The 14,293-nt window shown below is 37.5% G+C and overlaps 1 protein-coding gene across 2 annotated transcripts; it reads right to left on the bottom strand.

The window, feature by feature from the left end:
- Window positions 1-1,490: 1,490 nt before the first annotated feature.
- On the bottom strand, window positions 1,491-12,357 carry UBE2D1 (ubiquitin-conjugating enzyme E2D 1). 2 transcript variants are annotated; one of them, XM_010072741.1, is made up of 7 exons: window positions 12,304-12,357; window positions 11,027-11,090; window positions 10,903-10,934; window positions 8,062-8,139; window positions 7,694-7,799; window positions 5,400-5,493; window positions 1,491-2,386 (listed from the first exon to the last, which is right to left on the bottom strand). In XM_010072741.1, exons 1-7 carry the CDS (start codon window positions 12,355-12,357, stop codon window positions 2,341-2,343), a joined length of 474 nt encoding a protein of 157 aa, XP_010071043.1. In that variant the 3' UTR covers window positions 1,491-2,340. The 2 variants fall into 2 exon arrangements, with proteins under 2 accessions (XP_010071043.1, XP_010071044.1); XM_010072742.1 differs by lacking the exon at window positions 12,304-12,357 and adding an exon at window positions 8,639-8,756.
- Between the last annotated feature and the right edge of the window lie 1,936 nt (window positions 12,358-14,293).

Raw genomic sequence — 14,293 nt, 5'->3', positions numbered from 1 at the left:
CCCAGAGCAAGGTGACCCCTGGGCACCGCCTCCGTCCGGCCCGGCTGCGCCCGGGGATCCGCCGCTCCCGCCCCGCGTTAAAGACCCCACCACAGCCCCCCTGCACCCAGGACAGCAGCCTTAAGAGAGTGACGGGAGCTTCGCAGTACTTTTCTTCCGTGTTTATTAGAGTAAGCTGCAGCTAATAATACAAAGATGGGAAATGATGAGTTAGGGCCAAAACCCAACGGCACCGTTGGTCTTCTTTTTTTTTTTTTTTTTTAATCAGCCTGCTGCTCTTGTAGGGGGATGGAACGTTATTCTCATGTATGGCACACAGCAGAAAAATTACCAGTGGGAAGTACAAGTGTTTTCAAACCATCCCTAACAATGCATGAGTAAACCGAAAGAGAGCAAGTATTCCAGGATTAAGTCAATCTTCCCCTTTCACACAGTTCAATACAGATATTGCGAACATTTAAATAACTTCTTGTACAAACACTACTACCAATCTAGAAAAAATAAAAGCTCTGGGAACACTCTGATGGTCAAAGTTTTCCACAACCATGTTAGCAGTTAAGTATAAACCATGGCTCTGCCTTCCTAGCTACTTCCCCCTAGTTCAAGTATCACAAAGCGCTCATTTTAATAACAAAAGAACCCACATTTGTTCAGTTTACAAATCTAAAGTGAAAAAGGATATTTTAAGATGAACAGATACACTCTCCACCAAGCTTTTGGTTCAAAGGTCATAATTACATCAGAGATAAAACTGTGGCACAAAAGTGACATTTTCCCATACATGACCAGCTTATGCCCTTAGGGTCAGTCACGGAGCAAGCATGAAGATAACAACATTCCACCGGTAGGAATAAACAATATTCCTGTGCCTGCTTCACCCCCTCCCCACCCAAATTCCAGTTTGGCATTCATAGTCTTAAAAACACATTTTATGACAACAAATTTCCAAACTGCAAGTCACACTTTTCATGTGCAAGGTACAGAGAAAAACATTAGTCACACATTTTTATTTTCAGATATCCAAGAAGAACATATGGTAGGAAATAAAAATTCCTTTATAAGAGAAGATTGCCCCCCTCCAGCACTACTGGTTTTCCACATGCGTAGTCTGAAGCAACAGAAGTGTCAGTTAATGGAAAAGTTAGCTTCAAAATGTGAGTTTACTGTAACACTCCAAAATTGCAAATACACCACCTTAAGTGTTTGAAGTTCAAACACTTGTGGCATTTCCTCCATAAATGAATGGTAATGTGACATGTCATTAAGCTAGGTAAAACCCTCTATAAAGCAATGGGCAGAGCATGCTAAATAAATTACGCTACAGCTAGCATAAAAATTAACTGCAATGCAGTTCTAAGTTGTATATGATGCATGGCTTTATTTTCCCTTTTGTCTCCAAGACACATGCACACTTAATATTTTGATTCTCTAGTGTTAGAACACGCACTTTAAGGATATGCATGATTTAAAAAAAAAAAGCCAAGACAAGTAGTAGAAAACACATTTTATTTATATGGAAAAGGCTACATTTAGGTTTGTAAAAGGTCTGTGATAGTGTTATGTTGCCCACATGTCAAAAATCATTTGTGAATAGCAACAAAATGGTTACATAACTTTCTGCATAGCAGTGCAATTAGTTCACATTGCAATAAAATTAAGTCAAGTATGCAACAGAATCAAAAACAAGTGTTCCTCCATAATCAGCATACAAAGAATTACAGTGCAAAGATCATTTTAGGTTTTAAGAAATCTGCAGTCTGTCTTTAAAATATCTTAACAGGTGGCCTACTTAATTATTTCCATTACTAGCAGTTGTATCTTGTCAATACTGTGCACAAGCAAGTAAGTCTAAAATGAAATTACTTACATGGTAAATAAAACATTTAGTCTATACCATACAAAAAAATACAAATTATATAAGTGAACTAAAAATTAAATTTGAACACATTTATGAAACAGACAACATACTTTAAGGACATACATACAGTATTCATCACATAAAAACAGCTACTTTTTCCAGCAAAAAATAATTCAGTTGCTTTACAACTGCATTATGGATCTCATAGTCTGAAGATGCAGATGTCCAACTCTTTAAAAAACCATAATACATGTCTTCTGCAAAGCATACAAAGAGGATAAATATTCTTATCACAGTCATAAGGTTATTTTTGGAAATTTGTTCTCCCTTGCTCCAGAAACACATTTACATGGGTGAAAAAAAATTCAAGTGGCATCACGAATTAATATTGAAACAGTAAACTGTGCTCCATTGCCTTCTAGTATTGAAAAAAACCCTAGAATTTACAGTACACTGTGGTGTATGAAAAAGTCTTCACAAGTTTACATTGCATATTTCTGAGTCCATTCTCTTGCATGTCTGTTGTATCTGTACGTGCAGAAAGAAGGCATTACAGTGAAGAGCTGTTAGTGATACATTGACAATGGCCACACATTTACTTAATACAGATGTTATTGAGCTTTTCACCTCTTAGCATTGATTCAAATAAGGTTAAAATAGTCTAAAAGCCAAGAAACATATACGCACTGTATGTTCATTTTCTAAGGCTACCTATCAAAGCTATCGAGACCCAAAACCAATCCCACAGGTTTGTATTAACATGGATTAACACGCATATCATTGTTCATACTTAATCTGCATTTCACAACTGGTTTCCTTATTTGTACCTTAACAGGAATTTAGTGTCAATTATTCCTAAATGTGTATGCTATTAACAGTCTGACAAAGTTCACACATTTTACTTCCATAAAATTCAATATAATTAACTGGGTTTGGAAAGGGTGGGATAGACGACATTGCAAATTTTTTTTTAATTCTCTGTTCTCCATTTCAGAACCTGAAAGGACAATTTCCTGAAAAGCATTTTTGACTAGACTTTAAGTCTTGAGTCTTTTCCTTCTGAAATGAAGCTGATTAGCACTCCCAAAGGTAAATATCCTTAGAGAGAAAATAACTTTCCCTCTTGTCCTTACATTTGTTACATTCCACTCTTCTGACTAGATTAATTGTTTTCTGGGTCCTCCAGAGAAAACAGTGACAAGTTTTTCTATCCATTTCTTAAGATCAATATAGCAACTCACATACTAACTGGTTTTGTTCTTAAGAATATGCTACCATACGAGTCTTTGGATTTTCACTTTAGTAAAATACACATAGACAAATGCTCAGGGGTAACCAGCCATATCTTTCATTTCCTAAATCCAAGCTGAGATTAAAAACATTTAATAGGTGATCAGCATAAGAGGATAAAGCTATAGTCAAGACTACATGTTCTCGCACTTTCTCCAGCAATGATCACATTCCAGGCTTTGGGGATAGAGAAATATCCCTTGTTCACTCCCTTCACAAACAGGAGGCACAATAGCCAAAATGACTATTAAGGAAGTGGAGGGACACAAACAGGCACAACTTCCTCAACTTGAACACAATCTGGTTTGCAGTACAAGTCACAGAGAGTTCAGGGACTTCAGAAGTGGGTTATGCGATTTGATTGTATCAAACTGTCAGAAAAAGGTAATTTTAATAATTCTTACTCTAGGGAGAGAAATACTAGGCCATAGGCTTCCATGTAACTTCTACATCACTCACCTATCCAGTCCTCAAGGTAAAAGCAATATTAAAATTCTCATTGACCTGTGATATGTGATGAACCACAGCCTATTAGCATGTATTGCAAGAAGCCTTCAATGGCTCAGTACTAAAAAATAAGTACCAAACAATTTCTCAGTCAGTTAACCAGAAAGTAAAAAAACTCTTTTGGATATCACAAACATTCCACAGAATCCAAAGCAAAGACTCTTAACAATTAAAAGAATTACCAGCAAGGTTACCAAAAGGCAATTTAAGTACCAAGGATAAGAAGCCTGCTGCAACCTAAATCCATTACCTTTTCCACAGCTTGAAGAAGTCAGATAAACAGCAGAGGTTACTGTCTACATAGGTGCTGCATGGCTACAACTATTTAATTTATTGTCAAGGCCGCCAGAAAATTTCTGACAGATTCATTTTGGGGAAGGTTATTCCATTCTTGGCAAATTAGGAGTGGATATATTTGGAAAACGTTAGAGACTCCTACTCCTTGTTATAAACCTTAATTGATTTTGTGTTTCAGTCTCTCAATACCACACACACCTAGAAAATCCACAGTTGCTAAAACCCTGTTACAGAAGACAGCTTGGGCCATGCTGATAGGCTGAAGACTATATCCTGGATTGTGCTTAAAATACTTATAGCAGTAGAGTTCTACGGAATATCCTACTGGTAAGCAAAATACTTCCTTCCTGCTTCACTGATTCTGTAACCTTTGCCATGCATAAAGTTTTTCAAGTTTGTAAGCCCAGGAGAAGCAGATAGCTGATATATCAGCAGAAAGCAGCAAAGATGGGCAAATCTCACATAGGTAGCATCTCCTCCATGGAACCCTTTGGAAATCACGCAGTCTAATCTATGGAATTAAGGGCCTGGGGCTTCCTGCCACCCACAACTGCAACAAACTCTTAAGAAATCCATGTATCACTGCTTAGACATCCAGAAATTTCACGGTTCAAAGTCTGAGTGGCAAAATGAGTCACTCTAGAGAGGTACCACTATAGAAGGAAACTAGGGTCACGGTTCAGCCATGTATGTAGTTAAAAGACAATATTTCAAAACCCTCCTTAGGGGTGATGTAGAACAAGGAGTCAGCAAGCCTCAAAACTGAATTTTGTGAAATCCAGGTCATTCCACACTGTAAGTAAAAGACCCCACCATACATGTTTCAGTCAGTATAGTACTTTTAGAGTTAGAACTTCTCAAATCAAAATCAGGTTTGGTCCAGAAGCATTGTAATGCTTCATTTAAGTGCTGTTCACATTACCAACCCAAGATCAGAAACTTCCTGTACATTCTACAGCCGTTCCAGAAAGTAAGAGGTTCCTTTTCTCTGTAAGACACTGCAAATTGCAATAAATGTGACAATGGTTCTTAGGACTAAACAGAGATGAATATTAGTCCTTCCTACATTTACAAAACTGTGTCAAAAACATCTTTGTTGTTTGTACCCAACATCTTACTGAAGGCGTAAGTTTTACAACCAGAGGATCACAGTAGCAACAAATAATTCCTATTTGGAAAATGATTTTTCATGCGATTAATATAAACACACAACACAAAAGTGTGAAGGTTTTATGCAACTAAGTACAAAAAAAATAGTGAGTGTCCAATAGCTGTGTATGCCTACTTTTTCCTGCTTGCCATTCCACTGATCTATATCTTCAAGATTTAAAAATCTAATCCTGTAGAAATCTATGAAAAGAATATCTTTAAAAGTTAAGATAGAAGGTGCATAGCAGATAACCATCTGCAAGTACCACACACACAAATATGTATATGTTATACTCACTTTTCCTTGTCTGACTTGTAGATCTGTGCAATATCCGGTACTAAAGGATCATCTGGATTAGGATCACAAAGTAAGGAGCATATGGACAATAAAACTAAATAAAAGAGACACTAGATTAAACAAGTTAGTTTGCTTTATTTCTATAATCCTTTAATATATTCCAGTACACTGAAGGAGGGTGGTAGAAGGGAGATTAGAAAGAGAATGCATATTAGTATTAAGCTTTCATATAGTGGTTCAGCTCAGAAATGTTTATACAGCATCATTCTTCTAGGTCCTAAACAATACCTGATACTAGCAAAGAGAACTCACAGCCCACGGACCTGTACCTTTCTTAATGATCTCTCTCCCATGTTTTAGCCTATGAACACTAAACTACAGACTACATAGTTACCTATAAATACTTCAAACTAAGCTCTTCCATCTACAATTATTTAAGATAATTAATATTAATATTACACTGCCATGCAATACTCTATTTGTGCATATCCTTCTCCACTTTGGTGCTGACAATTATTTTCTCCTTCATACGAATATTGCACTTAATTTGATAGAAGCATGACTTCCCTTTTGGGAAAATATTTCAACAGTATTATACATGCAGGTATTAATTGATAATTCTATATTCATTTCCTGGTATTGAACCAAGGATATTTGATTTTTCTAACATTTTCGTCCATACTTTTCAGGAAATCTTTGTCTGTATACTCAGAACTAATATGAATACAAGAGTATACAGTTAAACAATTCAAAATATGTAATGAAAGGGAATTTGATGTTACAATGAGAATCTGCTGTAGAATAGGATTTTCATTTTACTAAGTACCAAATGCATGAGTAGTATTAGAAAATGGTTAGAATACTTGGTAAATACCAGAGGTGCTAACAGTATGTTGCCATCCTTTGATTCAGTAAAATAAGTACTATAAAGGAGAAACTTCCATAAGCCACTGAGCTAATTTCCAGTTTATGAAATATATATGTGCAAGCACATTAAAAGCACATCAAATCAAAACACGCAATACCAGTAGATTTCTCCTCTTTATAACTGAAGCAAAGCTCAAAAAGTAAAGACACAGACAAGTGCTGAAGATTTAAAAACTTAAAAGAGTTTTCAGAGGTAAATGTCAACTGTTAAACACAATATAAGTGCCACCTCTCACTTGCTAAATACCTTCTAAATAACTAGAAACAAGACAATTTTTTCTCAGCAACAAAACAATCAACCAATTTCTGTGGAAAGTTAATACCAACTACACACAATGTCTTCAGCAACTACATTAGGAGACAGTACTAAGCTTAGATTTTATTTAGCTTGTGAGATTACTGCGCAGGGTTGTTATGCATGAGCAGAAGCTGCTTTTCCAAGGAGGTACAGCAATTGCACTTGCATAGAGCAATTTCCCTTAGACAAAGACTAACAATTTTTCCTTGCTTGTACACCAAATGCAATGACACTGTTCTAAAAGAAGACACATGGCTTAGAAAGCTCAAGCAATAAGCAAGATGTGATACTGTTTAACATTTTCAGTCACATGAGACCTTTCTGTACTATGACTAAGAGTGTGAGTTAAGCATTCTGAAGATGCGTGAGAAGTAACAAGGTTTGCATCCACATTTTAAGCAACTTTTGAAGTGACACAAATGCCTACAACAAAATAACTGCTTAACTGTAACCCCAATGTTCCAAAAGTCAAGTGTCCAACTTGAGAGAGTTTAACTACAGGACTAGGATATTTTAATAAATCTTCTACTGATTACTTTGAAAGCAGCTACGGTTAAAAATACGCATCTTACAGAGGAATGCAAACCAGAACAATTTATCTCATTTTAAAATGAAGTGTAATTAAGACCTTTGCCCACACAAGGATGCTCAGACAACCCAAAGAGCCATCAATAAGCAATTAGGTAAACCCACACACATCAGTATCAGGGTTTTCCATTTACATTCAAACTCATTTGATTCTGAAGCTCTTCACCAGTTTCTCCTCAGTTCTGCATGCACAGTCAGCTATTAATACAGAAGTTGCATTTCAAGCTAATTTGACATTTACCTTACCCAACTTGTTTCAGAACATATCTTTGCCATGCACATAATATTTTTTGCAGTATGACAATCTGAATAAACTGATCAACATCTTGTATCCTAACAAGAATTCCAATGGAATTTGCCACTTCTGTAACATGCAGGATGAGTTGCCACTGCCAGCCTTAGAAAGTGCAGTAATGCAAAAGAAACGCACCACGGCAGTGCGTCCAATTTCCTAAATCCATTAGCAAATCTGTGAGTTTACCTTTAGATACAGTCAGAGCTGGTGACCATTGCGATCTCAGGATATCAAGACAAATACTCCCATTACTGTTTATGTTTGGGTGGTAGATTTTTGTTGTAAAAGCAATCTGCAATAAGAAAAAAATAAAAAAAGTAACATCAAATTCTGTTTATTACATTTGGAATCCTTAACACTATCCCTTTGGTTCCAGTCATACTAGATCTGCCAACACAATTTATTGTACAATCTTATCTATTCATCCACTACAAACACATATCCCGTTGCTGGCTTTTCTGGTTTTAACTTCCAAAATTAAGCCCCAAATAACTAAGACAAAGAAACAAAGATTTGACCAAAATATTGCTTAAGTTTTGAGAGAAAGGACTTACCTTTGGTGGTTTGAAAGGATAGTCTGTTGGAAAGTGTACTGTGAGAAAAAAAACTCCCCCTTGATATGCACTATCAGGCTGGGGAAAAAAACAAAACAGAACACATTAACATATTTCAATTATTTTGTAGTTTCCTTTCTGAACCCAGATAATCTCCCAAACCTATATCTTAGAAAATACATTTTTTCTCCAGTACACAGACCATGCTATGGGCCACAGCCCACCATGTGCTGTGTACTGGGAAGGCACAGAGAAAACTGAAGCCTCCCACTGGCCTGTGGAGCTACAGTAGAGCCAACCATGGCTACTACTGCAGTAGCCCAACACGGCTACTGAGTGCGCCCTTCTTGTGGAGAGAAAGGGAGGGAGCGGTGTTTGACTGGTGGAGCTACAAAACTGCTGATCCATCTGCTCCAAACTATCTCCCTCCTCAGCATCTGGGCTGCCAGGCACTCCTGGAGCTCAGCTCCACTGCACCAAGGGGAATACAAAACCCAGAGCAGGTCTTCCAAATCCTGTTTCTGTGCAACACAGCTGCTCTGATCCTCCTCCAGCCTTAAGCTACAAACATACTTACCTTAAGAAGTGGTTTCTCTTTGCAGATGCAAAGAGTAGGATTTTCCAACATGATTCAGCTGATCATGATGACATCAGGGAGTTTTAAAACACACAACATCTTTGTGACCTGTACAAATCTGTGAACATGCATTTTGTTAGAGAACATGTGCACAGGTTTATGTCCAGGTTGCACACAGTTAATAGTTAGAAATAACTTAGTTGCAGTCATCTGTTGTGGAAATCTTTCATTTTTATTAACGAGAAAAGTAGGGGGAAGTCTCAGTGCTAAAATGATAGAGCACAGTGCTGCCTTTTCTGATGAAGGGAAGGAGAAGAAAGTTTAAAACAATATAGGAACTCAGTTTCAGCAAAGCTGCAGAAGATGAAGTTTTTGTCTTTTCTTATGGAAGCAAAGGCAGACTGTTTTTAAATGTTTACCTTATAAATCATCAAAACTTACAGTTTGGAGATGAATATAAGAGGTCAAATGGTCCACTAAGACACGTCATCTTACACACTCAAAATGCAGACAGTGTTGCAATGCAAGGCAGGTTATATATAGTATTGCTAAGAAGTCAGCATTAGGTAACATCAGAAGAGATTGCCGCTGTACTTCCAATTACGTTTGAAAGCACTGCTTGCATGCATACTAAATGGATTTGTCAAAGTTAAAATAAGCTGAAGATGAGACAAGTTCATTGTCAGGCAGAAGGCAAAGTGAAGTCAGTGTTTAATGAGTAAGGTATGTAAGACAAATTGATGATGGCTATAGACAGGAGAAGAGGTTACCCTACTTCCACACATAGGAAGTGAATTCTGAAGGCAAGCTTTAGTCCTATGCTTCCCTCAGGCCATCAGGGAACACACAGGATGCGCATCCCTAGTTCCTTACACTATCAAGATAAAGGATTAATATGCTGATGGTGTTCTTTTCTTGTATCTCAGCAAATATGTCTGAGAAAGGTTGTCAAGAGATGCTCATTCTTATCCTTAATTAGAGAAATCTGAGGAACCTGAAGCAAAGGAAAGATTTTCCACTACAGAATAGAAAAGGTGAACTGCAAGCTGGAAAAAAAATTGAATTTAAATTGGGATTTATGTGCTAGTGTTTCCCTTACTCAGGTCATCAGTCATTCAGGACAAAGACATTATTGGTGGCAATCAGCACAAACTTTTGTTAACTTCTTTGCTGTTTTGCCATTCACCTTTAAGCAGTACAGAAGGGCAAGGGTCAGGATGACTTTGTATTTGAAAGAACACAAGTTGCCAAAGAAAAATTAGTATCCTACAGAAAAACTTGTACAATCATTTCAGTTACCTTTGGGCCACTGACAAGTTGGACAGACTCCAGCATATCACTGGCAAATTAGTAACTGATATTTCACTGTTTCAGAGCAGCTGTGCTGAAAAATGCAGAAATAGTCTCAAAGCAGACAATTTCACTTTTCTCCACCACGTGATGCTGCATCTTAATGGTTTAAGAATTGTCTCGAAATTTCAACTCGCAGTGGTTCAGCTCACCATCTGAACCCAAGACTCGTCTTTCAAATGAATAAGTCCAAAAGGAAAACACTAGGAATACAGACTCCTTACCACAATATTAATAAACACCCCTTCCCTCAGGTTGTGTTGTTCTTTATTATTTACGATGAAACTCTTTCCAGTCTTCCTTTAAAACTTTGTTCTTAAGATTTATTGTCCTTTCTTACGTCATTTCCTTGACAAGAGTCATACATGGGGTCTTTAGAGATCTCCTTTGAGACAAGGAAAGCAGGCTTTTCTCAAGAAACCAAGAGTACCCTCAATTGCTGGTCTACAGTTTGCAAAAGCCACCTGCTTTTGCCAGAACCACATCACAGCTGTCAAATAAGCTCTGTCTAAAAGCCCCAAAATCACCCTGTGCAACATTGCTCTTGTTCACAGTTACCAACTTTAACACTGGATTACACCCACTCTTCCTCCTTTCAGATGTACAAATCTCCCAGAATCGAAATGATCATCTTTGAAAAGCAAGTTTTTCAACTTTGCAACCCACATCACTGCTTCAAACATTGCAGTTGACTGATTAAGCATCCCAAATTTAAAGGAGAGGATGGATTTTTGAACAGTTACAGAAAGAAACAAGTACCTGACTACTAGAAACAACAATACCACCCTAAATCTTTAATGGGTACACAGCACAGATGAACTTCCCTGCCAGGTTTACAGAAACCCAAATGAATCCTCCCATCACAAGCAGGGAAACAAGGTCTATTTTCTACAGGGTATGAATTATATACTTACAGGTCCCATAATTGTTGCTTGCCAATGAAACACTGGAAGTCAAACAGACACAACAATTAGAGAGCTTCTGAGCTTTTTCTTAACTGAAAAAAGGTCAGCTGTGACAATGTACTTAAGAACTTACAGTCATCTCCCACAGGTCCGGCAGAACAGTGGGCTGGTGGGTCTCGCTGCAGATCACTTAGTTCCTGTAAGAAACACACAAATATTTGAGTCATCTAGGTGAAAATACATACTACACGGTAGTATCACTTCAAAAGTGAGAATGCAAACAGATTTTATTAAATAGACCTGTGGTATTTTTAAATAAATCAACACTTGAAATGCCCATTGATATAGAAAGACTTTTTGCAGATAGGTTTGCAGCTAAAGACAACATTGTGCTATAAATTAGTATCTGAAAGTATTTAAGAGTTATACCCAAGTTCATAATAAGCTGGATATACTGAAGTAGAGACAGGGGGAAACATAGAAGAAAAATCAAGGGTTTACTGATTTCTCTGTAAACCCACTGCTTAATTTAGAAATGTATATGCTAATCTGACTGTTCCTTTAGCTTTTAAATTCACAAAAACTTCTTGTATTGGCCTAATCTACAGACACTAGCTGAGTTAAACAGGCTCATAAAATGCTTGCAGTCTGCCTAGAGGTGATAAATGAACATAACATAAAGTTTCTTAAGTAAACTAGAATGCAAAAGAAAAATAACAGCCCTATGCCTTATTTAACATACCTTGATTTAGCTCCCTATGTGTTTGCTTGGTTTTTGGTTTTGTTTTTTCAAGATTACCACTAAAACACACCCAAGAAAGTAAAAATTTAAGAGAAGCATTCAGAGAAGCTTTTGCAGGTCAACTAACTGACTTATTTCTTTTACAGAAGTCCACGCAGACCCAGACAATTTTAAATTATTACTTAATTACACAAAACCAGATTAGCTTTTCTTCTGATTTATAATCACTATATCAAATACAAAACAAGTGAGACATTAATGATGGTTCATTTGCCTTGTTTAATTCAATATATTACTTTCAATATCTGAAGTTTTACTGGACTAAGAACAAACAACTTTTTCCAATTCTGAGCTGATATAAACTGTGCTGCTCTAAGTTTAACGATTATGTGTAAATACTTCTCTTGAAATAAGCTAAAAAAAGTGTGCTAAGTCACTGTTCATATGTCACTCAACTAATTACTCAAAACATACATATTTAAGTCAACAATAGACAGAAGGAAGTCTGCAAATATCTCTTTGAGTTTAGCTTAAGGAGTAACAGTGGAAACATTTTTACCCAAAAATCATTACTCAAGACAACTACTTCCAAAATCAATGTTTAAATTGGAACTACGTTTAACTCAAGTGTAGAATTTGTGTACGTAGTGTGATCAGATCTTACGTACAATTTGAAAGGTTAAAACTCTGCACTTCTCAACATCTGTGATATATTTATCCATTTATGACATGCAATAAACATTTCAACTCACACAGCCCTCTCTGAGGGACACAGTTTACCACAGACCTAGCACCTAAATTCAGGCAGACTTCTTACAGGTCTGCTCTTGGCCCAGAATTCAAAGAAAGGCACCGCAACATATCTTCAGCCGGTTAATAGTGATGTTACTACTTGCTCTGAAGCAAGTCCTCACAATCCTTATGATTTAAAACAAAAGAGACAGCTCTTTCACATACTGAAATAGCTCAGGTTGCCAACTAGTGCTACTTGTCTGCCCTTAACTTTATTCTGTTGGTGAAATTGTATGCTAGTCCAGAAACAACACTCCAGGCTAGCCTTTGACTAATAAAGGATATAGCAAAACCCTTTGAAAGTGCAGTTCCCTTTTTGATCAGAGGATTCAGATTTCACTAATGGAGTGACACAGAGAACCAGTAACCTATGCAAAGCCAAGTCATTGCCAGCACACGAAGGGAGTCAAGTCTCAAGTTTCCAGGAGTCACAAGAATTATAACACGCATTACCAGCAGCAGAGCAATCACAGTCACTGTCCACTCTCATTTGCATCTCAAGATCTAACCCTGTAAGAGAAGATTAAATCTTATACACACACTAAAAAAAAGCCAGCTACACAAGACTGGTAGCCAAAACAGATAAAGCCTAGAAATCACCTGTTTTATATCAGTCATGGCTGACTACTAAATTAAAGGCAATGACACAAAAAACATGTAGCTTAACTCTTCAGAAAGTCTCCAAAATATATGCAAACATTCCTTTATGCATATGTGAACTGCCAGGCAAGCACTTAATTTTGGAGTCGCAAGTCTGTAACAGTAGAGGTTAGATGCTTTCCTCAAGATCTTTACATACCCCGAACCACACAAATTTGCTTTCATTCATAGGTACATATGCACTTCAGAATTGGTAGGAACTGGGGAAGGCTCCTCAGTTATACACTTCCAATTTGTTCAGGCTGAAGGCACTGAACATTGTCCATGATAAAAAAACCCCATGTGTTCAATCATACCTTGATGACAGCCAGAACTATCAAATCCTGTTATTAATACTTCCCTAATAATGATGAAGAAAAGGCTCTCTTCAACCAACTTCACTAAACAAGAGCCATGTTCACAGGTACATTCAGAGAGCTTCCACAGCTAGGACACAAAGCCAGACCAAACTTCAAAATCCTAATAAAGCAAAGACAAGTCATATTTTCAAATCGTAAGAAAGAATGTACTGAAGCTACTGCAGTTTAAAAATACAAATGGTAACATGATCAAACTTTGTAAACTGAGTTTGAGAGTGTTAATGGTTTGAGCCTTTATATACAGAAGTTCAGATGAAGCTGTGATGAAAGCAAAAAACTATTCAGCTTTATATTGTTAATTATGCTGTTTAACCTTCATATTCAAAGGAAAATTATCTGGAGAGCTCTAAGATTTAGGCTTCAAGCTTTCCTACATCTTTTGAAATGGTGCAAGAAGATAGTCAGAATGTCCCCCTGTGGTGGGTTAGCCCTTGGCTCGGGGCCAAGCCACACACACCCGCTCACACAATTCCCACCTCCACCCAATGATAGGGGAGAGAATAAAAGGGTTAAATGGTAAAGAGGACTCGTGGGTTGAGATAAGGACAATTTAATAACTAAACTACAATAATATTAAAAATAATACTATCTACAAATATACAAATGAGTGATACACAGTGACACTGCCCCCCCACCCGACGACCAAAGGCCCAGCCCGCTCCGGGCCAGCGGTTCCAGCGGAGGGGGAAGAATGAGTGACACACCCCCCTGCCCCCACTCGATGACCAAAGGCTCAGCCTGTTGCTGGCTAACGATCCCAGAATTACACTCACGATTCCCCCAGATGGGGGGTGCACCGCTCCTGGAGGCACTTACGGACAGAGATAACAGTCCCAGCGTCCTGCAC

Source organism: Pterocles gutturalis, unplaced genomic scaffold (assembly GCF_000699245.1).
Source record: "Pterocles gutturalis isolate BGI_N339 unplaced genomic scaffold, ASM69924v1 scaffold28802, whole genome shotgun sequence".
NCBI classification, from domain to species: domain Eukaryota; kingdom Metazoa; phylum Chordata; class Aves; order Pterocliformes; family Pteroclidae; genus Pterocles; species Pterocles gutturalis.
This window is presented reverse-complemented; position numbering and strand designations above follow the sequence as displayed.

Excerpts from the sequence above, each read along its gene's own strand:
- UBE2D1 (XM_010072741.1), bottom strand. The coding sequence starts at position 12,357 with ATGGATAAATATATCACAGATGTTGAGAAGTGCAGAGTTTTAACCTTT. Across the intron at positions 10,935-11,026 it reads CGGACCTGTGGGAGATGACT|TGTTTCATTGGCAAGCAACA; the intron begins GTAAGTTCTTAA and ends TTTGACTTCCAG. Across the intron at positions 7,800-8,061 it reads ATCCTTTCAAACCACCAAAG|ATTGCTTTTACAACAAAAAT; the intron begins GTAAGTCCTTTC and ends TTCTTATTGCAG.